Here is a 24,335-nt window from a genome sequence, read left to right as displayed (position 1 = left end):
ATGCAAAGATTGCTTCCTTAGTATGTACTAATTTATAGCTGCGCAAAATTGAAATTTTGTTGCAGTTGGTCGTTAAAAATGAGTCGATAGATTACGCTTTCGAAATGTAATCTAGGCCACTTTTGCCGAGGTACCAGGAAGGTCAACAAAGCTTCACTCTAGATTGCCTGAATAACAGCGTAGATCGATTTCACTGTGTTCAAAGTGCATGCTCAACAACCCAGCCAGTGCCATGCCAGTAGCCTTAGCTGTTTTCACCATGTACTTGGGTTTAAAAGGCAACATTCGGGAGAATGCCGCTGTGGAGAAATTTAAGGGGAAGTTTGGAAAAGCACCTACGCAACCGTACTCTATGGCTTAATCTTTATTCTCTCCTCCCTGCCTTCTGATATTGAGGGTTAAGGATATAATGGTACAAACGCAGTATACAGGGTGTCCCACGTAGCATTAGCCAAACTTGCAAAATATGCAGATGCCATGTACCTGGACAGAATCAAGGTAATGTCGTTTGCCGTTGCTTGGAGGTACTTGGGTAATTTTTTGCGTTCCTTAGATGAATTAGATGAAAGGTGTCCGTGATAAAATTGCAGAGCAACATGAAAAACTCCCAATACGGTTTTCCGTTGCTCAATACATGCTGCATAAGTGTTTTTCAGAGCATGAAAGAAGCCCGTGAATACATGCAAGGTGCCTCGAGCGACCAGTCGCGCAGCCATTTTGTGTGTATTCGCGGACATCTTTCACGTTCAGAAAAACGCTTCTATGTAGCACATATTAAGCAACAGGAAACTGTATCGGGAGTTTTTCATTTTCCTCTAGTTTTCTCATTGCCACTTTTCATCTAATTATAATATTCGAGAAGTTGAATAGCTGAGATTATGTAATTAGGCGGAATGCAAAAAAATCTGAGTATCTCCAAGTGATGGCATACGTTACCTTGGTTCTGTCCAGCTATGTGGCATTTCTATATTTGTAAAGTTTGGCTAAAGTTACGTAGGGTACAGTGTCTGCTTCTTACAATAGTTTCCCTATAGCCCACTAAGAACTACTAGGACAAGCACACCTGGCTGCAGCAGTGGAACTCGTGGGCAAATTGGCATGTTGGGAAAGTTTGTGTGCATTCACAACTGGAACCAGAACAAAAAATATGAGACATTGTGCACTGTGTGTTGTGACCCAGCTGTGTCGCACTTCAGCATTCAGGAGAGCATGCAGGTAAAAGGGCTGAACAGTTATTCTGTCACTCCGAACATCTGCGGCTCAAATACTGGTACACATCTCTGAAATTGTTTTTCGGTTAATCTGGTACTGCTGTTTTAGAACCCTCCTTTTCATTATTTTCGGTGTAATGGTTGAGTAGAAGGAATAAGTCCGTTCCATTTCAAGAATTTCATGCCGTAACCTTGGCACTGGAATGTCTGGAAGAGTTTTCAGAGTTCTGTTTTTGGCACTTTTAAACTTCAATATAGTCCATCTTCACTGATAACAACAAAGCCTGAGCAGATGCCATCATTCCATGACATCATGGTGAGGTGATAAGGGAACATAAGTGCTGTTGCCACCAGCCTCGGTTTTGCATCTTTTCTGGCTTGCAAAGCCTCCTTTTCATGGTAAAGTTTCATGGAAGCGTAATCTACAAATACTGCTGAGCTTGTTTCTCTAGTACTGTCCCTTTAAGTGCTTTACACGCGAGATGGGACTTTTGAAAAGCTTCCAAACGAACTTGGTTCGGTGCACCACTTAAATTTTGCTTTTTTTTTCTCTTCAGAGCACCATGGGTGCCTGCCAGCCCACTTCCTGTCATCGGGAAGTGCAAAAAAGCGAAGATATGACGACATTCTATTGGCCACCACTTCTGTCTTGGCTCTTTCGGCTCTGGCCCTTCGAGCCACGAGTTGTAGCCCAACCAGTAAGGTGGCCCCACTTCTCAAACTTGGCGAGGCCACGCAATGCTGCATTAGAGACTTGATAGAGATTGTGAGTGCCGGTGACGATGTGCTTGAAAACCTTGCAGCATACTTGAAAGGTTGGTGGGAGCAAATCTTTTTGCTACTTGAAATGTGCATAAAAAATGCATGGTCTGAGGTTAGATTCGACTGATGCTTGTTGTCCTCAGAATATGTAAAACTTGTAGGGGGAGTTGAACAAATATGCCGTATTTACCCGCGTATAACCCGCCCCTGCGTATAACCCGCACCCCTAACTTTGAACTCGGCGGAAAAAAAAAAAAAAACTCGCGTATAACCCGCACGTCTACCTGAAAAAAAAAAAAAATGAGCGCTAGAAAGATGAAACTCACACTCAGTGATCATTTCGTTTTCAGAACATTTATTCAAACGACCGCCACCACGTCACTGGTTATCCGATTCTTAATCGTCGCCGCTCTCACTACTGCCATCCGAGGCTTCATCGCCACTCTCAAAGACGTAGTCGTCCTCGGAACCATCCAGACTATTACTGATCGCACATTTTTTAAAGCTTTTGCGCACCAAATCGGCCGGTATCGCTTTCCACGCATCCACGATCCACTGGCACAGCAATGGAATGTCAGGCCTTCGCACGCGTCCCGTCGGTGTGAGGGCGTAAATGCCGTCGGCCATCCACTGGGCATACAGCCGCTTCACGTGTGCCTTGAACGGCTTGTTCAGGCACACGTCGAGTGGCTGTAGCATGGACGTCATGCCGCCAGGTATTATGACGAGGTCGGTGCTGGTCTCGGCAAGGCGAGCCTTCACCGCATCAGTGCAGTGGCCTCTGAAGGAATCTAATACGAGCATCGACCGGCGTGCCAGCAAGGAACCTGGTCTTCGCTCCCAGATTACTCGAAGCCAGTCACCGACTAGGCCACTGTTCATCCACGAATTTTCTTCCGCACGCACAACGATTCCTGGGGGCAGTGGAATGCTAGGTAGCGTCTTGCGTTTGAAAATCACATACGGGCGCAGTTTCGTGCCGTCAGCCAAAGCGCATAGCATGACTGTGCAGCGCAGCTTGGCATTTCCGCCGGTCAGCACGCTGACTGATTTGGAGCCCTTTTTTTCCATGGTCGTGTCCATCGGCATCTCAAAGTACACAGGTGTTTGATCAGCATTTCCCACCTGAGACAGCAAATAGCTGTGCTCCTTCCGAAGTGCGATCACATATCGTTGAAAGTTCAACAACTTTTCCTCGTAGGCTTCAGGAAGCCGCTGGCACATGGTTGTTCGCCGCCGCATAGAAAATCCATGTCTTCGCATGAAGCGCTGAAGCCATCCACGGCTTGCACGAAACTCACGTGGAATGTTCAATTCCCGGGCCAACTTCAGGGCTTCCATTTGCGCCATCTCAGTCGAAACAGCGTGGCCACGACTTCTCTGCTCCTCAATGAACTTCGCAAGCTGCGTCTCGAGGTGGGGGTACGCGCCAGTCTTCGGACCCCGAAACGCTCGCCTGTTCCGGTTCGTTGCTTCGAGACTCTCTTTTTTTCTTCCTCCAGTCGCGAATGCACGACTCGTCGACGTCATGCTGTCTTGCAGCAGCTCTGTTGCCGATTTCTTCGGCAGCGGCTATAATCTTTAGCTTCTCTTTCGCTGTGAAACACTGCCGTCGAGTCGCACTCATGATGCCAAAACAAAGCAGGCAAACAGTGCAAACTGGGGTAAGTACACTAAACAGCGCCTAACGCGAGGCTCAACAATGCTGGCCTTTCGTTGGCCCTTCATCGGCTTGACAAGCGTCGATGACGATGGGGATGGCGGACTACACGGGGAGACCGCCGCACATTGCGGTGAAGCCGACCCCCCCCCCCTCCCAAGGAAAAAATTCGCAGATAACCCGCACCCCCACTTTTTAAACGCGTTTTTTCACATTTTGGTGCGGGTTATACGCGAATAAATACGGTGTATACGTGCCTGCCAACCCTCCTGAATTGTCCATAATGTTTACAAGTTCAAACAATTTTATTGTTTTGTCATGCTTAAAAAAAATTCTGTTTATGAAAAAGTTTTGCCAGGCAGTTCATGTTACCCAGCTTCGCAAGTCTTCCGAATGTGAAAGGACACCAAGACGTATTGGCCTAAAGCAAGTTGATTCAGCCAAGTTCTAGAGCGGGCAAAGTAAATTGGCAACGGCAGATTCACTGGAAAGGTTGTGGTGATCTAAAAGTGTGTTGCTGCTACTTATATCTGCGTCTAAAGGTGAATCGCCTTTTAAAGTGCACATTTATCCCACTAAAGGAGTGTGCTTAGGGCAGGCATTGCTATTCGTGATGTATGCTATTCCCCACTTCCCCTTGCAGTATTGCGTAAGGGATTCTTATGAATTTTTCAGGTTCACAGGTTGGCAAGTACACATATACATTTGGCACATACTTATGTTTGTCGTACAGCAAACAGTATGTACTAAGTGCGTAAAAAGAAAAAAAAGGTTACATGTGTTGTGAATGTTACTGTGCATAATATGGTAGACCCATCTTCAACAGGCATGTGTAAGATATGTGCACATGTCTTTATCTATTCCTTTCTTGGCCTTCGTTTTCAGTGCACTTTGTTATTAGCCACAATAAAACTGTGTAATCAAACATGTTAGGGACCTCTGTATAATGAATCATGTTTGCCACTGGGGACGAGTTATTACTGCAGTACTATTGTTCATATTCAGATTTCACATTTGCACTTTTGGGCAGAGCTTTAGCATCCTTTTTTTTAAAATCAGAACCTGACTGTTCTATGTGAATATAACTATTTTACGAAAGCTTGAAAACATTTTATCTAGCGACAAAATGAAGCAAAAAATTTTATCTATCCATGCCAAGGGAAATGTGCTATGCTCTGTTGCAAATACTGTTAATGATGCCAAAATAATGAAGGGCACATTTTGGTGGTGGCTGCACATGCTCAAATGGCTGTCGAGTTCAATATGTGCAGCATCAGTAATTTTCGTAATGCTCCTAGCCAGGTTGTTGAATGTAGGGCATTGTTCACAGTAGCCAAGTTCATCACAGCGAGCAGTCGCTCACAATATGAACGCTGCTGTTTCTAAACAATCTGATTCTGTAATCGGAAATCTTGCTTCAGTTCAGTCAGCTGCCAGAAAATGAAATCGTAGCCATTCTGCTTATTTCCGCTCAAGAGCCTTGCTGTGATTGTCAAGAACTATGAAGCCGGTGAAAAGTGCAAGTTAAGAATGCCTGTTTATTGAATGAACTTGTGCCCAGAGGGGCAAGAAATGCTCAAATCACAGCGTAAAATGTGCGCGTGACAATATGTACAGTAAAACCTTGTTAATACATACCTGCTTAATGAGTAATTCCAGTATAAATCTAGTTGCAACAAATTCCCGGCCTTGTCACTATTGAACCTAATCTATTGGCTGACCGCTTGCACCGTAGTCGCTTAACACAGGCCAAACTGTTAGTGCGTAGTATTTACTTCATTTTCAGCACGTGCAAGTGTGGAATCGGCAAAACATTGTGCGTGCATATTATATTATAGTGAAATTTCGGTGCATGGACCTTTGATGCACTGCAGTTGTCACCGATACCGACGTCAAAACATGGTAGCCATGGCATTTTTTTTTCAGCTTTCATAGCTTCTAGCACTTCTACGTCATCATCCATGACGACGTGGATGATGGCCCTTCCATATCCAACGCCGCTAGTGCATCGAGTCATGAAAGCATTTGCAGAGAAGTAGGGCCTTACAGAAACTGGCTCACGGTTTTGCAGAGTTTGAGGATGCCGTCTTTGCTGCAAGGCCACCATGGTGGAAAGTGCAAATCTGATTTTTCTTGCTGCCTGCCCACAAATAAAACTTGTCTGTGTGTGTTTGAGTGACAATTAACACCTCTTTTCCTGGCCAGTAAGTCTATAGCCACTCATCTGCCATTGTTCGTTAGTTAGTACATCACTTAGTACATGCCGGATCAACGTACCCCACCAGTGTTGTATTAACGAGGTATTGCTGTATTCCACTAATCTTTGAATACACATTGTCTAGAGGTCACCTTTTTGTGTGTCCCTTTTGCTGCTATCTCATTCCAACCTGCCATTGCAGGTTTACACTGTACAACTCCGGACATTACATGCTTTCTCAACCATGTGCAGCGTCCAACCTGGAGGAGGAAAGCTTTCTCTGCATCACCAGGGTCAAGCGCAGGAAGAGCGAGAGCTTCACTGCCTCTCCGACGGGGGCGCAGACCCCGACTAAACGTAACAGCATTTCGCCGCAACAGCGTGCTCGTTTGGTGAGCTCCAGCGCTGCATTCTTCATTGCTCTGTTCAATTGTTAACTGCTAATGTGTGTTCTTTATACACTGCTTGCCTTGACTCACTTTCAGTCTGAAGGCAATGTAAGTAAATGCATTTTCGTGAGCTGTTCTCTCCAAGTAGTTCACTCTTGCAGTTAACCACCTTTATGTTTCATTAATTCAGCCTGTTGACAAATTTTCTTTATTGCCCCTGCTGCTTCAAAGGTAAAACACCAAATCAGCTCAGAGTGCAAAAAAAGTACAATTTGAAAGACCTTATTGGGAAAGACATTGATTGCTAAAAGAAAGAAAACAGGCAAGGTTTTAATTTTTCAAATTTCATCTTAATACCTCTGCAACAGTATGTCAGTGTGACATATTGATTTCGGTGTATTTTTTAATATTTTGGCTATTGCTGGGCAGTAATAAAAGTTCCTAAATTGCTAATTTCAATTATTAGCTATGTGTGCGAGTAATATAATTTGGTCCATCTTTAAAACATTAAGTGGGCCCAAGCAGATACTGTCATAAGCCATAACTTCATGGCAAGCAAGTATGAAGATTTCATTAAAGCTGCTTTGCCTTTCCTGGCTCATCAAGTCTACTGACAGCAGAAGTTGCTTTCTGGCATTGTAGAAGGGTGTTTTAACAATACAATTAAATAAATATAAATATCATATAGAGTTCTCCGAACGCAGTAGACTTCCATTAATTCTATCCTGCTCGAAAGTCTCGGCCGGGACCAATGCATGTCTATGGGCCCAAATGTTTGTCATTTCAATCCTAAAATTAGCATTCGCCAGATAACTTGAGCTTGACCAGTCTGTATGCAGGCACCATATGGTGACTCCAATAACCCCTTCTGTGGCAGTGTCCATCTCGGCAAAGCTTAAAGGACAGTGAATGCATTGAATACACGCCATCTCTTGTTGAAAATGGTCATTCTTGGCCAGCCCTAGGAAGATATTTCAACTAATAACTATAGCTCATAATGTCTGATCACGGTATTTACCCAATTCCAATGCACAACTATTTTCGCAGGGAACTGGGCCCGAAAACCACATTCAATCAATTTCGTTGGTCCCATGAAGGTCCAAATAACAAGTCGACTGTATATTCCAGAAGTTAAGGGCTCATAATTGGCACTGTATGCAGTAGTCACGTTAAAGAAATCTGTTGCAGGGAGCCTGGTGGTGGTGTTTCACAGGATCTTGTCAAATTGCAAAGAATTTGAGCACAGGTGTGATTAAGCAAGACAAACCAGTCATCTGTCATGCTATGGAAATGAAGTGAAATTTGAAATAGTTCTCTCGTCGGTGTCGCATTTTCGAGACACAAATACAAAAGCATTGCAATTGAATACTTTTACCAATGGCAGCATCACGCAGCAAATTGGACCACACGCAAACTGTTTTTCCTCGTAAATGTTCATTGATGTTATGACCACAGCCAAATTGCGGTTGCCCATGGAAAAGCTACCATTAAGCAAGCTGACCTGTTAGGGCCTGCCATGGTGGCACAGTAGCCGTGTTCGGCTGCTGGACACGGGGTCACGAGTTCAATGCCCACCCTCGGAAGCTGCATTTCAACAGGTGCTAAATGCAAAAGTGCTCGACTGCTTAGATTTAGGTGCACGCTAAATAACCCCAGCTGGCCATGATTAATCTGGGGCCCTCCACAGAAGCGTTCCTTACAACTCGGTGGGCAACTTTGGAACATTAAGCACCATACTGGTTCAATTTTATTGATTTGTAATGATTTCTAAGGGTATAAATTACTTTTTTTTTTCTTCCAGGCCGCGCTGCATACTGTAAGCATTCATCACTTTCCTTTCTTGTATTATATACAGTCGACCCTTGATAATGGCGAACATGGATATAACGCAAATATAATTCTCACCACTGCTAGTGCAACTGATCTATATCACTGTCTCGGATATTATGTAATATATAGGATGTAATAAAGATACTTCTGTAAGAATTGCCACTCGGAAATAAGTTTACTTTTACTAGATTTGAAAATACTGCCATTCATAGTTTGTCATTATAGTCATTCATTCATAGTCATTAGCTCTTGTGTAGCTGCGACATTTGTTTTTGGGCTATGCAAATGCAAAATATAATGACCTGTGGAGGCACTTCCTTGTGTATTAGTTTCATGGAAACGATTGTGCTGTAGCTTATTTAGCTCTTTGTAGACTACAAAGTGCCTATCCAAACTGCACGTATAATTAGTGGAGCTATGCAAAAAAAAGAAATATCAGTTCACTTCAAGTAATTTATTTCACAATCCCATGAGAATAACCTTGTGCACTTATATTTGTCCTATACTAATGAAATTTGGTATACATACGCTGCAATTTCAAGTACATATCAATATTATCTTGAAATGTCTCTCAGCATTAGTTGCAAAAGTACAAGGTTGCATTTCATGGGGTTGTGAATGGGGTTTCATGGGTTGTGTCATGGGTTTCATGGGGTTGTGTGTGTTAGTGTCCCTTGTTTCATTTTTTTTTTTCATAGTTCCAGTAATTGTATATGCTGTTTGTATAGATATCAGCACTTTGTGGTCTACAACAACCTAAATTAGCTATAGCACAATGCTTTTTGTGAAAAGATTGTACGCAAGGAAGTGCCTCGAAAGATCAGTATATTTTATAGTTGTGTAGGACGTAAATAAAAAAAAACTATAGTAGCTACACAAAAACTGACATCTTTGCAACCTACATAAAGACTTTACGAATGGCAGTATTTTGAAATCTCTAGTACAAATTTTAAAAAAATCTTTCAATTAGCTTCACCGCTTAAAGGGCCCCTGAAACGGTTCTGACAAATTTTGTAGACGCGTAGGGTACAGCTTAAGTAGAACATTCGCACCACAATTTAAGTGAAGCGTTACGTATTAATGGAGCTACAAGCGATTAGAAGTTACCCTCCTCCCCAGCCACGCTTTTCCTCCTCAACTCGTTCGCCGAGCGAGCGGGCTAAGCTCCGCCTTCACTGGTCACGCGTCACGATGCGACGTCACATCGTCCACTTCCGGTTGTTTTGGAGCCCGCCCGCGCGAAACCTCTCCGCTAGCCGCTTGGCTGTCGACCCCAAGCGAGAGCTATCGAAGCAGCCTGCGTTGCGAGCATTCTGTCGTAGCGCCGAACGTGTCTGGTATTCAGTTAACCACAGGCAAGCTGGTCATTTCGGCAAATGACTGGAGGCATAAACTCAAGCTGATGAAGGAACTTTGGCGTAGACGTACGTGAGCGGCCTGATCGGTCTGCACGGTCCAGACACTTGTTGGCGCAGCGCTTAACCAGCCAAACAAAGCGCTAATATTGCTCTAACCAAGTGTAAAACATTTTAAACATTTATAAAAACAACGTGTTGATGATTACACTCCTGCGAAAAATACGCACCAGCAGCAAAGAAGAATACGCTTCGTTGCTGCTACTGTGTATGGTTGAGCTCTATGCCACCAGGTGGCTGCACCGTGCAGACCATTCACATGTGCCCTTCAGCTCATCTCGGCTCATCCCGTTACAGCACAGTCAAGCGGCCAGACCATGTCCCCTTGAGCTTATGTTTGCCCTAATACGGGACTCGCGAAACGCTATTGCGTTAGTAATCTTCCGGTGTAAAGTGACGGCCACAAACGCGCAAATCCTGGCGCCGATCGTATAGCGGCAGTCCGATGCGCAGCAGCTAGTTCGCTCGTACGCTGCCTTGCAGAGGGACACGATGTCGCAGCTTGACATATCGCCAGTCGCTACGTTTGCAGTCCACAAGGCAACAAAGTCGAATCGTAGTGCTCGCAAAAAGACTGAGACCAACTCTGACCGCGGAGCTCTCGTCAAAATGGAGTACGTTGTAACACAAGCAGACGACACTTGCTGTGTGCCGGAAGTGCCTAAGTGTACTGAAAAATTGTTCTTGTGCATTCTCTTTATGCTACTTTCTTTCTATAAAAACAAATTAACTAGCATTCCAACTATTACGAAGATCATTTGTTTACCATAAAGTTGGCAAAATTATCGATCACGCGCCCTGGTCAGCCAATCGGATAGCTCGCCCCACTGACGTCATATGGGTGATTTCGGTCATATGGGTATGGGCGGCTTAAAATTCCGCCGAGCAGTGCGCTGTGATTGGCAGCGATGTGCATTTTTAAAACATTGTAATAAATTACACGCTTTACGCAGAGCACTCAGATGTGTCAATTAATGATCAGAAGGACAGACTCTAACGACTCAGTACGTTTGTAGAAAATCGTCAAAAGCGTTTCAGGGTCCCTTCAAGGAGGTTCAACTGTACTGCAAAGTTCCAAATTTTTTGCCAGTAGGTTTTTGGTTGAGGAAAGATTGTGAACACAAATTTCAATAGTACCTGCCACTGTGGCTTGGAGGCTGACATTCTCCTGCCGGGCATCATATTGCAAGTTTGATTGCTGGCTGCAGCAGCCCTTATCCAACAGAAACAGGTTGTACGAATGCTTCTGTAATTAAGCCTTAGTGCATGCCAAGGAAACCCATTATGTAAACATCAATTTGGAGCCCTCTATTAGGTCCCTCTTGCAGCCAGTCTGTTTTGGATGGTAAACCACCTAAATTATGCTAAGCACAATGTTTGGCTTTTTTCTTTCCCTGCAACATTTTTTTTTTCTTTTTTGAAGGGTTGCCTTGTGAAATAAGCGCTTTTTTCATTTTTTTGTCTTAAAAGGGCCCCTCACCAGGCCTCATAGCAAATTTTGGTTATTGCTGGAAGTTAAGTGCCCTCTAGAGAGCATTCTGCTGCAAAAATGTTTCAAAACCGCTCATTAATAGCCGAGATAGAAATATTTTAGTGCCGCGAACCGATGATTTTAGGAGGCGAGCTCCACTGCCAAGCGACACTCTCCACTCGCCCCACTAGCCTCCGCAAGCGAAATTCCTTCTCTGCATTCTCCCATACCGGAGCTCAAGGATCGCGTAACTCATACGTCACGAGGCCCGCCTTCATTTTTTTTTTCTCCTCGCTTTTTTTGCGGCACACTTCCGCTGACGGCGTCGCACGTGAGCTGTTCTGATTGTCCCGTTTCGTGCAGTGCACAATTTTGCACGCTGTGTACACGGACACTTAACTAGCGGTATAAGTCAGTGCAACACTAATACTGAGGCTGACATAAGTGGATCACAGAGCGTGATCCCGTGCTGGAACATGGTAACACGAGTTTCGGTATTTGCGCGTGCAACTGAATGACGTGGGATCAATCACACGAAATATAAGTACATCTCTCTTACAGCAGTGCAAAGTAAAACAAAAAACATGCAGACATTCAGTTTGCATGTTATTATTTCGCTAAACCTTAGTTCATCTATTCAAGTTACAGATTACAGAAATAAGAGGTGTTGCCTTGAATAATTCTCGGTCACATGTCGCTACAAACAATGTCGCAGTGCAAACACTTGTACGTAGGCGCATACGTCGTCCTCCTGCTTGGAGTGCGGTGGCCGCGAGGAGAAGGGAAAACAGCATTCGGTTTGAAATTTCAGGTCTTTCTGCGGAGGGTAACAATGTAATACTTTGCAGACACGATCGTTGGCCCTCATTGTGTGCTCTGTCCTTGTCGACTAAAAATGGCCAGACCTTGTGAGGGGCCCTCTAAGTCTTTGCAGCAGTATTTTTTTCCTCAGCTTCCCAATTTTCAAGCCATACTTTAAAACCATTGTTCATGAAAATATTGCTTTGCTTGTGTAGTTTAATTTGATCAGCCACATGATACCAACATTTTCTTTTGGCTTCATGCAGTTGTTTCTGACAAGAGACTGAGGCCCTCGGTTCCCCTTATTTTTAACATGAAGACCCGGCGAAGCTTTCCTTTGCAAACCTCACCGGGTCTTGTCAGTGACACTCTGAGAAAGCAGGAAGGGCTTCTTCACTAAAGCGTGCTGTGCATAGTACTTTCCATCCTTCTACACTAATCAGATTCATGTATGAATTACTCCCTCTCAACTTGATGATAATAGGAAGATGCTGCATGTTCTGCTCAACAAGGGCATGAGATTTGTGTACATTATACTTGGTGGGCTACGTGCAGAAGATACCCAAGTAATGTGGTCTGAAGTCTCGCCTCATGTGTCCCACAGTGCAGTTGTTTTTGATCTGCAACATCTTCTACAGAATAACTACTTCATATATTCGTGTTTCCAGTGTACAATGCACCATGACCGCTGGTCACAGCAATGCGTTGCTCCCCTAATTCGTTGCTAACTATGCTCAGATCTGTGAAGGCTTTAGTGTAATAAGTAAATCTCATTTTGCAACATAGAGGTATGGGACTCGCTCTTGTATTGAACTGCATGACACATCGCATATCTTTATTTCATATGCGATTCACTATCGTCTGGGTCGCGAATGCAAGCAGTCAGACAAGTCGCTCTAGCCTTCAGAGCATTACCTGATACCTACGAAATGGTCAACACAGGGCTTGCAATCTGTCGCTTCTCTGGAATGCATGCCTGTAATCCATCTCGCAAGTTGTCTGCAGCGCTGCTGAAGGTACGAGGCAACACTCTTGTGCTGCGCAATAAAGTTCCGAATACAACTGTGCGATTGATTGCAGCATTAGAGAGTTTTTCTTTCTTGGTGCATGATACGTTACTGCAATACGCAATATGTTAAGACATTTGCACATGCAAGTCGAATACCGTGAATTCGGAAGCCACTGAGCAGACGACGCGACATAAATAACCCATCCAGAGAAGAATTCCGCCTTCCTATTGGCTAAGGAGTCCTGCAGCTTCCACAATGTTTTCAAACGACTTGCGCGACGGAGTATACAACACATACACCACTCTGTCGCGGTGTCTGCATTTTGATGCCAGCAAAATGCAAAAGCGCTCGTACACATTGGAGAAAGGGGCTCAAAATTATTCTGGAGTCCTCCACTAAGGCATGTCATAGCCCCAGTGCTGCTTTGGGACACAAAACCCACAAATCAAACGAACCTGCGACTTGTGTGCTGTCTTCCTTTGCAGCCTGCCCACCAGGTGAAGGAGATGCGCATGCTGCGCGAGCACATAAACGATGAGGAGCAGGCCAACGTCGAGCTGCGCTGTGAGGGCTCCAGGCTCAAGGACATCATCAAGTGCAAAGGTATTGTGTCAAACTGTGCTAGCAGCATGCAAACTGATAGAAATTTTGTGTCGGTACTCCTTTAAGCATGTAGTCGAAATAACTTGAAAGATCAATTTCGGGGAACACGCACACATATATCTACAAAATGTCCATAGTGAGTGTAGCTTGAAAGGTATTTAAATTCAATTTTAAAGTGTGCGTGGGAAGTCAACCGCAGTGTGCAGCACCCCGCAACATTGCCATCAATGTGTCTGTGTTGCAAACATTTTAGGCATAAACAATGTTTGTCAAGAGCTGTCATTGCAGTTTTGCTTACCATGCTATGCGCAGACCATGCTGCTTCTGTGCTTGCTCGTACTGGGACTGTGACTGCAGCCTCTATGGTGTTATGCCACTATAGTTGCGCTGCCAGTCTTCCTCAGCTGTCACTGATGGCCAAATGCTGCCTTTGTCATACTCGTGCGTTTTCTATTTAAAAGCGTAGAAAAAAACTGTTAGTCTTACCTCTTCTTTCTTTGCTGATAATTTGCAGGAAGAGCACAGCTTATTGTCCGGATACTTTGCCCACTTAAGCCCCGACCACACTAGAGGAAATATGTGCGCAGCTAGTAACAAATCTCTCGCACCGGTGTGCGCATCAGTTTTGTGCGATGATGTGACAGCCATTGAAGTTATGCCCCTCTCGCTGCTTTCTGAAAATCTACTTGTACTGCTCACTAGGTCATGTACTGAAGCAAACAAGGTTTGGTGCAATGATTACTATATCGTAGGTATTTATAATATAAAAAGACTCAAAATTTTTGTCGGTACTCCTTTATTGTAAACTGTTTCTGCAAAAGCATTTTGCAATTTCCTCTTTCAGCTGTGACGGATGGTCTTTTCTGAACAAGTTATCTCTTATAGTTGCATGGAACAATAGACCTCCTTTCTTTATATATCTTCTGGCAAACATGCAACCACTCTTCCTCCTTTCCCAACCTTCTCTCACCTCACACTGTTCATGTAATCTCATCGGAGCGTCACAGTTCTTTCAGCCGCACTCCTGATTTCAGTTGCCTTGCAGCAAGCTATTCAGCTGTGCGGCCATGTTTTGGATGACATTTGTATTTATGACCAAGAGATGCTTATACTTGAATTGGTACCTAATTATATATCAACAACTGCAGTGTTTGTTAGTTTCTTTGCTTTTTGTTACAGTAAGTAATGTGTATACAGCATTGTGCTATGTTATGTTCTCTTGCTGTTTATAACTTGTTTCCAAGTACCTTTTCTGTTAACTTTATAATGTGCTGTTTTCTTTATTAACTTCCTTACAATTCCATAAGAATAACCTTGTACACTTATGATTACTATGAATACTAATGAAATCTGGCACATACAGGGTGTTTCAGCTAACTTTAGCCAGAGTTAAGATATGCTGGTGCACTCTAAGATGACGCGACTAAATGCATGTTGCTGACTTTTGTATGTAGTGCATTACACTTTTTTTGTAGTTTGCTTAATTGTATAATTAGTCATGAATAATTAAGACTTCTGAACCAACGAAGCTAGTAAAAATTTCCAATTAGAACGTTGCAGAGCGGGTTGCAAAACATCCGAAGAAACAGTCTGTCTTTCTATCTATCATGTATTAATGTTTTCCAGCTTACTGCGGATGCCCGCGAAATACAACAAAACACCACGCAATGTGGCCGCTTGCGCGTCGTTGCAGAGCAACTTTCACAGAAAATGCAACAAGGCAAGGAGCATCCACTCATAATTTGCCAAGCCCTGGTTCTTGGGTTCTCGTGAAAAAATTTAGGCCTACAGCTTTGTGGTTGCCAGCAGTTGTTAAAGCCAGCAAGTACATCATCTGTGCAAGCACAGACAGATTCATTTTCCAGAGGCATGGTGACAATATCAGACCTGACAACTGGACAGTTGCACCAGAATCTCCAAGTGAAATTCAGAGCTTGTTGGACAAACACCTAGTGCAGAAGCTATTATATTTTGTCACCCAAATAGGGCTGAGCACTCCTTCCAAGTGCTCAGCCCCATTGCAAACAACGCTAGCAGGGCATTGTCGGTGAGACATGGCATGAGGCTGCTGATGTAAGAATGTGCCCTTCGTAGTGGTCTGTACCACAGAAGCTTCAAATGGATATGCTGTGATTTTGCAACCTGTGGTTAGCATTAACAGTACCAAGATGGATGATTCTTTTATAACAAGTACATCCACATCTTTAGATTATATCATTTCTTTCTTTCTTTTTTCTTTTTTTTTTTCATCTACAGATCGAGAGATCAACAGCCTGAAGGAAAGGCTGAATGCTCTACAGTCGGTGTCCTACAGTGACGCCAGCAGCCTTGAATTGCTCCACAAAAACATGGAAGAGTACGGAGTGTTCTTTTACCTATTGTCAGTTTTCTTATTTTGCTTGATGCACTCTTACTCGTGTACAGTGTGCACCGATGTTAAAGAGAATGCGCGAGTGCAGAGTTCATGTGAATTTCCTCCTCTGGCAAGTGTACGATTGCCTGACATTGCAGCAGGAGACTTGTGGTTTGTGGCACCTTTTTACACAACTGTGCTGTGCACTAACGTAGCTTCAAGTTGCCACTTCCAGCTACTAAACCGGTTGAACACATCAGTGTTCCCTTTTAACAGTGCACCATACTGTAAGGTAGAACGTTCCCATTTCGCACTGTCCTGGCTCAAATGTTTGCAATAAAGCACAAAAAGAAGACAATACAGTCACGATTAAAAAAAAAATTCTTACCGGTTAATAAGTTCCTGGAAAACGCTACCTTTTGGCACCCACGTCCAGTACATCACCATACAGCAAACATGTGGTGCATTCTCCACCCACTAGATCCCATGTAAACAAGGAAAGGGCATGCGGCACATGCAACTGAGAGCAGTAGATGCCTGCTACTCTAGCTTTCTCACAGTACTTATCCTCTCTTGTCACGTGAAAAGGTCAGCACGCACTCAGTTCCCTCTTCCAGCACTAGTAAATCTCCTCACAGGTCTTCACACCCTGTATTCGCAGCTATTGTCATAAACCCTATTGTGATAAGCATCTTCACCTGTCTCTTTCGCAGCACTTGTGGTGTAGTGTCGTTTGAAGCGTACTGCACTTCACCCTTTCAATAGGTGATAAACCAAACGCGCAGCCATTTGTTGCCACAGGTGATGCGAAGTGAGTGTCATGTTTGACTTTCGCAGCATCGTATTCCAGTGTTGTCCGCGAGCTCAATGTTTGTTTCTTGGCGCTGTCTTAAAACACTGCAGAAAGAAAACAGCAAAGTGTGCCTTGGGCTGCTTGAGACCCACCAAGCTAGACGTGTGTCGGCATTTCAAGCCGCATTGTTTCCCAAACTAAGCATGGTAAAGCTTTCCACCAAAATGCCCTGAGCAAAGAAGCTGTTGACCCAGATTGAATTCAAGGAGTGCAAGCTATCTGAAGCTGCAAAAATGACGCGTCTCGGGCAGCTCGGGACGCCACCAGCTCGGTCTGCATTGGCGTCTCACATTAAAACAATTCGTGCAACAGTTCACATTGCGCCGGTGTTAACTCAAGCTGAGACTTCTAAATTTTTTAGTGACTTCGGGTTGTACACTTTCCTGGCTTTCCTTGCATTTCTTTTTCCAGAACGTATGAATGAGGTTCTACTGTATACTGTAAAATCGCACAGGCTTCTTCAAAGCCAAAATGTTTCTGAATCTATCTTAACCTATTCATGGTGTCTACCAACTGGGAAAACTGGGAAAACCAGGTATTCTCAGGGATTTTGAGTAGTCTGGAAAAACTCGGGGAAAAGTCGGGGAATTTGTGCTTCTATCAGGGAAAATTAGCTGTAATTTTATTGAAAGGGTCGAAAGTCGAAGTAATGCTGGCTCGAGTAACAGACGGGAATCATAATGAATCGTCTTTGACTCCCAGTCGTCGGCTGGAGGAGTTGCGAGTGCACAGTCAACGACAGACTTTCCGAATTCCCGATAATTTGGACGGCTTCGCGGCACCACCATCCTATAGTCAATGTATCAGAACGTCTGAAATTTCGGACATAAGAACTCTTCGCCATCCTATTTTCCAGATGTTTCGCCGTGACCGCACGTCCGAAATGGCATTATCAAAGCCACCACCACTGCCATTTTGATTACCTTGCCGCCTTGAACCGGCGCTCTTCCACGCAGATCCACTGGAGCTGTAGCCACCACGGCGGCAACGCTAGGCCTAGCTGCTTCGACGTTCGCTATGAAGCTTGTCGTTGGATGCCGTGTTTTTTATTGAAAGAATTCACTGCTGTCAGCAATGGCATGGACTCCGCCTTTGTGGTCCTCGCGATTGGCTTAGAAGCTTGGAAAGTACGATGCATTGCATAATGCCGGTTCCCGAAAGTCAGCTTCGCCTCTGTACACAAATGTTACTTGGTGAAGCATATGCAAAAGTATTGCAGTGAAGCATAACAAGTGTCGGAAGGGGCTATTTGCTGTGGGACAGCATGTATTCCTTAATCATACACGTGTGCACCCGATACCTCTTGTGGTAGTATGAGCACCGATATGCCTAATACGTGTACCGACAGGCCTTCAGAGCATTTTCGAATGTGCCTATGGCGGTTTGAGCCCTTAAGGGCAGTAAATGGCATGCAATTAATTTTTCCAACCGGCCGATTTTTCGGATGTTTTTGCGCCCCCTAGGCAGTTAAAAAAATCGGACGTGGACTGTGCAACTGACCAAGAAGATGCTTCAAATGGTCCGTGGAACAAACAAGTGGCGGAAGGAGGACAAGAACAGAAAGGACCTACGCATTGAGGAATGAACGGGAAAGGAAGCGTGCTGCCGCCGATTTGAAGGAGCTTGAGCTCCAAAAACAGTGTTGGCTGATGCCGAGATGCAGGTGTCCCTCATCCAAACCAAAATAAAATCTTCAAAGCAGTGAAACACAACACTGAGGCGTCGTGCGCGGGCTGAGAGTATGTCGGGACAGTTGAGATTGACTTACGATCTGTTGAGAGAGAATCGCAATTGTGACGAAGTTAGGGCCTCGTACCAATGAGCTTGCCATCAGTTGATAGAAATAGCTCATATTCAAAAATATTTGCTTTTCTATGCATCTCCTTTTTATTCGTATTTGAGAATGTCCAACTCAATTTGCAATTTTTTTCAAAGACCTCTTATTTGCTGTGCATTTTACTAATCCCTCCCTTCTATTCTCTTTTTGAATAACATAAACACTACTCCTTAGTATTCATATTGGACTAAGTCATTTTTCTTTAAATTTTTCATATGCTTACTAGAGAGTGATGGCATCGGGCGATATGGTTTCAGACCGTTTTCACATAAAACATAGTTCTGCATCACTCAGGGAATTTTGCAAAGGCACTCAGGGAATGCCTGGAAAACTCGGGGAATTTGGAAATGTCAACTTGGTAGACACCCTGCCTATTGTTTTCAATTGTTCAAGTTTCTATGGAGATTCGTTTGGCAAAAAACAATGATAGTATGTGTGCTTTGTCTTGTGGGAAGTGTATAACGGCATGTGTAACTTTGTTTAGTTCCTAGAACAGTTCCTGTAACATCGGTCGCCTAATATGCTGTGGCCACTGGTCTTGCATGTGTTTCATATGGTCGTAAGCAGGTTCAGATCTGCAGCCATTGACAGTTCCATTATTTCTCTTTTCTTCTAGAACTTCGGCACAAAACCAGCTCCTGCAGGATGAAGTCAACTCCTTAAAACGGATAAGAGAAGACTACGACATGGTCATCAGGCAGAATGTCTCTCTGCAGGCTGAGGCAAGTAGTGTTTCTAAGCACATTTCTGTATTACCCTGTTCGTCATGAGGTTTGTTTTTGCCAAGATCTCGGGTGTATATGGTGGTTTCACCTCAAGGTACAGCTTCACAGCAGCAAAAATGTTACCTAGAGTGTGGCTTTTTAACAGCACATGCTACAGTGCAGTGAAGCCATACTCCTGGTCTGTGCTGCATATCACAGCACAGCACATAAGTCCTCCATTCAGAAATTCAAACTCCATTTATTCAGTTTTGGAGTCCCATGAAGTTCTAATTATCAGGATTCGAATGTATAACTACTACTTGTGGATGTGAGGTTATATCAAATTGTGCATTATTTGTGCACTTGTATGCTTCTGTTATGTGACACACTGTTTTGGTTATCGTAGTTGATGCGCTGTGGCAACTGGTTACACATAACGTGTTTCATAGCGCATTTCGTCGTAAGCAGGTTCAGATTTGCAATGCCTCCCATGAAAAAATTGCATCATTTTGCTAACTAAACGCACAGAACCCAATGATGGAATTGCTTGATGCATCTTTCTGTAACACATTATTTTTTGGTCTCGAATGGTATCTGTAAAAGCAGTTCTCGTAGTGGTGCTTGCTATGTACGAAATGGAGTATAGTTTCCCTGTTCTATTAATTTGCTGAGACCGAGATAGCAAGGTTTTCCTTACTGACAAGTTCTTGCCCTATGACTGCTACCGCAGTGTGAGAAGATGTCCCAGCTTCAAGAAAAGTGCAACAGCCTCAAGGAAGACCTATCCAAAGCCCTGACCGAGAAATCGGACCTCCGCACCAAGCTTGATGCTGTGGAATACGAGGTTGGTGAGCTCCGCTGCGAGCTTGGCACGAAGACTCGAGAGCTGGACTCTTTGGTTAGCTTCTACTCGAACAGGGAGGAGCCAGCTCCGAGGGGCTCACAGGCCCTGCCACAATCGCCTCGAGCCAGCTGCTACACGGAGCTGCGCATGGTTGAGCTGCAGGAGGCCAACGCCAAGTTGCAACAGGAATCTTGTCGGCTGCAGGCGAGTTCCCATTGCTTCTGTCTTGACCTTTTCCCTGCTGGCTTGTTCCGTCTATCGTGCTGCTCCTTGTGCATGTCTCCTTTCCTAGTGCAGCTGTGGCTGCATGCACATGGATGTCCGCAGCCAGTGTGCTCCCTGTTTTAGAGATGACCTGCCCTGTGTGCAGAGTGGCTGTGTCGAGATGGTGGGGCATCAGGTGCACTGCTGTTCCATGTGTATTGTATTGGAAGTTGCGTAAGATAGTTTCGATGACTCGAAGCAAGAGGAAGACTAAACATTCCTGCTGCCGACACTTTTCACTATATGGGTGACACTACCAGCTGCGGGGGCGGAATGGGTGCGAAAGCGTGGCTGGCTTCACTTCATACCACTGACTTGAAGATATCGCCGACACGGCATGAAACCGTATCTTTCATTGCAAACTCTCAAATTCAACAATTCTTTTTTCTCATTCATGTTTGCGTTCTTTGATAACCCCATAATTCGGAAAATTTTGCAGCCCCTTCCGTGCATGAAAAATCAATTGCCAACTACTTAGTTGCATAAAAAGTAAGATTTTAATACTACAAAATCTTAATATAATAAAGCAAATTAAGGATTTTGCAAACTTTGCTATATCAAGGTATAACTGTATAGTGGTTCTTTTTGCCACTGAAAGCATTGTTACCTTACAGTAAAGCCAACTTCTAGTTTTTACATGAACCTTTCTTGGTGCAGTGCTTTGAAATCAACAGTGCAGCATTGTTTAGCTGTTATTTATTGTTAGATCCTGGTTTGTTTGTCTAACCAAAAGTATTCGGGAAACAAAAAAATTGCGGTGGCAGTTACCATGCAGCTACTTTCCTAGTGAATGCTGTGTCAGAGGCCTTGCCCAGCTTTCAGTGAGAGGCTGGCACAGGACTGTGTGAGCCACAAGGCCATCGCTGCTTTAATGTGCTTCTAGGAGAAACTGCTGTAGCTTGAGCACATACTTTTGCAGGCTGGGTCATGACGCCTGGTAGACCTGTGCCACCGCACACACTTATGTGGTATCGACGGTCGTTTCACACAAGTGGCTACTGTTTGGGCTCTCAAAATGGCAATAAAGCACTGGCAGATTGCCTGACGTGTTGGATGTCGCAGAGCATGTGCTGAAGCTGAGGGCATTTTGGCGACAAATGCAGATCAGAGAAGCGGGTGGCATACGCATATGATTAATGCAATGGCCAATAAGGGAAAAGTGGGCCAATGAAGTGCGCAGATAAAGTGGGCATGGCTGCCACTGGAGTTCTGGAGTGCACCAGTGAAATTTCTGCAAAGGCACATAATTAATGCAGGAAGTGCTAGCTTATAATGTCACCAGTTGCTAACCAATAGTGTGAGATGGAAGAAATTAAAAACAACTTCACATCTAACAGGAGGAGTACAGTTCCTGTGGCAGTCTAGTTTGATGAAAACTGCTTAGTTTAACTGTTAAACAGTGTAGCCTGATCATGTTCAGTGTTTCTTCCCTTCCTCAGACCCATTATGTGTATCTGATGTATGCCATTTTGAAAACTGCCCTGAAATTTCACATTATTCTGTTAGATAACACACAACTATTAATTAAATGTCTTATGCAGGCAACACTTGTTTAATTGGGAATAACAATACTGATTTGCATTGTTTGCTGAAGTGATGCGTCCCTCATACTATCAGTGCAAAAGTGCCAAAGCATGCTACTTAACATGTGAAGACAAATAGGGTTGCTGCTTTTCATAATCTTCAGTTCCACATTACCTCCATTTCATTTGTGCACAATTTTTTCTGTTCAGAGTGAACTGGAAGAGACAACAGCCAGGATGCAGGCAGATAGCAATGCCAGGAAGGCCACCATAATGCAGCTGGAGGAAGCAAAGGCCACTCTTGTTGCAGAGATGTCTCAACTGACCAACCGTAACATGCAACTGAACATTCGCATCTCGGGACTGGAGAACGAGCTGCAGCTGTCGAAGACCACAACTGCCACGCTCGAATCTCGGCTTTCAATTCAATCGAGCCAGTCTGAAATGCTTCGCCAACAGCTCGCTGACAAGGACCAGCAGATTGCTTCACTTGACGAGAAGTCGGCCGCTTCTGATGCCATGAACCAGGAGCTGCTCAAGTCAAATGCTGAGCTGAACGCAGCTTTACGATCATCAGAGGTAGAAAAGGTGGCACAGGCAGAAAGAATGCGTGAAGTCATGGCAGAGAACAGGAAGCATCGGGATGCTTTGTCTCAACAGAATTCCAAGATGCTCGCTCTGGAGACAACACTTCGGAATGTGGAGCTGAAACTTGCAGACGCAGTTGGAAGAAGTGAATCAGTTTCATCCCAACTGTCGGTCAGCCAGGAACAGTGCATAAAACTTGAAGAAGCCATTGCGTCACTGCGCATTGAACTGGAGGCAAGTCGGTCTCGCTGCAGAGAGCTAGAACAACAGTTGAGTCAGGCTGGATGCGAGAAGGAGGCTCAGTCAACGAGACTTCTCGAAGTGCAAGATGAATTGAACAGTGTTACGAGCAGAGCAGACCAGCTTCAAGCACGGACGCAGGAGCTTGAAGCCTCCAAGCAACAGCTGGAGACACTCTGCTCCGAGCTTCAGCACAAATTGAGTGAGAGCAAGTGCCAGCTTAACGTGGCTGCCGAAGAAAACTGTGCACTGTTAAAAATTAAGGAAGAAATGCAAGCGGCTCACGCCTCCTTGCGTGCCCAGCTCGATGAAACAAGTAAGCAGCATGCGGTGCTGGTAACTTCTCTACAGGGCCAGATACAGGAGTGTGAGGTCCTGGTTGCCAGACTGAACGAACAAAAGCAAAGTCTTGCTGAGAACTCTGGAAAGCTTGAGGCCGACCTTGGACTGCTTCGTTCTGAACTGGTAAAACTAAACGAAAAGAATGTCATGCTTGTAAACGAAGTATCTGAGGTTACTCATTCTCGTGACGAGCTTAACGATAACCTTGTTTCGCAGAAGAGACAAGTGGAGCAAATTACTGCAGAATGTGCCAGGCTTCAGCAGTGCATTCAGAACAGCGCAGCCGAAAAGGCTGAACTCGAAGTTCGCTTGGAGAAGGAAACGGGGCTTGTTCATGCACTCAAAGAAGAATGTGCCAAGCATGTTGCTGTGAATGAAAACGTCCATAGTGAAAATGCAGCAATCAAGAGTACTCTTGAGGAAGCCAAGCTCGGAATGGAGCAGCTCGAAGCCAGTGTTCAAGAGGTGAACAACAAGAACATTGCACTACAAAACAAGCTTGAGGGGACCACACAGAAGCTTGATACTTTGCTAGCAGAGAAGCAAATTCTGCAACTGAAGCTGTCTGAAACAAGTGCTGCCTGTGGTGCTCTTCAGAAGGAAGTGTCAGAGGTCAGGACAAAGCTGCGTGCTTCTGAGGAGCAAGAACAAATTCTCAGGAATGCCAATGCTGGCCTGGACTCGTTCATCACTGACTGCAAGCAGAGACTACAAGCTAGAGAGTCTCAGCTTGGTGAGGTGACCAGACGAATGGAGTCCCTGCAAAAAGAGGTTGGTGTTTTCCAGCAGCTAGTCACAAGACTCAACCTTGAGAAAAAGTGCTTGCACTCATCTCTTGCGACTGCAGAAACCACTTCGCAGTCACTTGAGAAAAAGTGCCAGGCTGCCACATGCACCATTGAGGAGATGAGATTGAAGCTCAAGGAAAGTCAGCACAGGCAGATGCAGCTCTCCGCGCTTGCCGAGCAACTACAACAGGAATGCAGCAGCCTGAAACTGGTTCTTGCGGACATGAGTGAAAAGCTGTCATGTCGCGAGCAGGAGTTGGCGTCAGCAGCCAGTGATCGGGACAGGATGGCATCACAGGTGAAGGAGCTGCAAGATGGGCATGCCCGTCTGAAGCACGACAACCAAGCTCTGGAAGATCGCATAGGTAAAGGTTGATTCAGTATTTATTTTAATTGAGTGGCACTTCTTGAGAAAGGCATGGAACATGCGAAAATTAAGGGGATATTAAGTCTGTTAGGACTGATGGTGTTCTTTCAAAATTCTAACTTTGGGGTAAGAAACTTGTTACTTGAAGAAAGCGTAAGGTCGAACTTCCATTTTTGAAGCACCAATGCTAGATCGCAAGTGTGATGTTGCAGATTTCACATAGCTGGCCTAAATTCAGTTTCTGGCTCTTGTAAAATTCATGGTAGTCCATCTTTACAAATAA

General features: G+C 44.5%; 1 protein-coding gene across 1 annotated transcript in view; it reads left to right on the top strand.

Moving 5' to 3' along the window:
- Positions 1–24,335, top strand: part of LOC142583630 (uncharacterized) — a 70,766-nt gene that overhangs the window by 11,590 nt on the left and 34,841 nt on the right. Inside the window, exons 4-10 of the mRNA XM_075694123.1 lie at positions 1,769–2,026; positions 6,083–6,222; positions 13,232–13,349; positions 15,606–15,705; positions 19,009–19,114; positions 19,827–20,144; positions 21,938–24,050. Of these exons, the coding sequence (XP_075550238.1) occupies positions 1,769–2,026; positions 6,083–6,222; positions 13,232–13,349; positions 15,606–15,705; positions 19,009–19,114; positions 19,827–20,144; positions 21,938–24,050 (3,153 nt within the window). The remainder of the gene's footprint in view (positions 1–1,768; positions 2,027–6,082; positions 6,223–13,231; positions 13,350–15,605; positions 15,706–19,008; positions 19,115–19,826; positions 20,145–21,937; positions 24,051–24,335) is intronic.

The sequence above is a fragment of the Dermacentor variabilis genome, chromosome 5 (assembly GCF_050947875.1).
Source record: "Dermacentor variabilis isolate Ectoservices chromosome 5, ASM5094787v1, whole genome shotgun sequence".
In the NCBI taxonomy this organism is placed as follows: domain Eukaryota; kingdom Metazoa; phylum Arthropoda; class Arachnida; order Ixodida; family Ixodidae; genus Dermacentor; species Dermacentor variabilis.
Note: the sequence above shows the minus strand (reverse complement) of the source record. Positions and strands in the feature narration are given on the sequence as shown.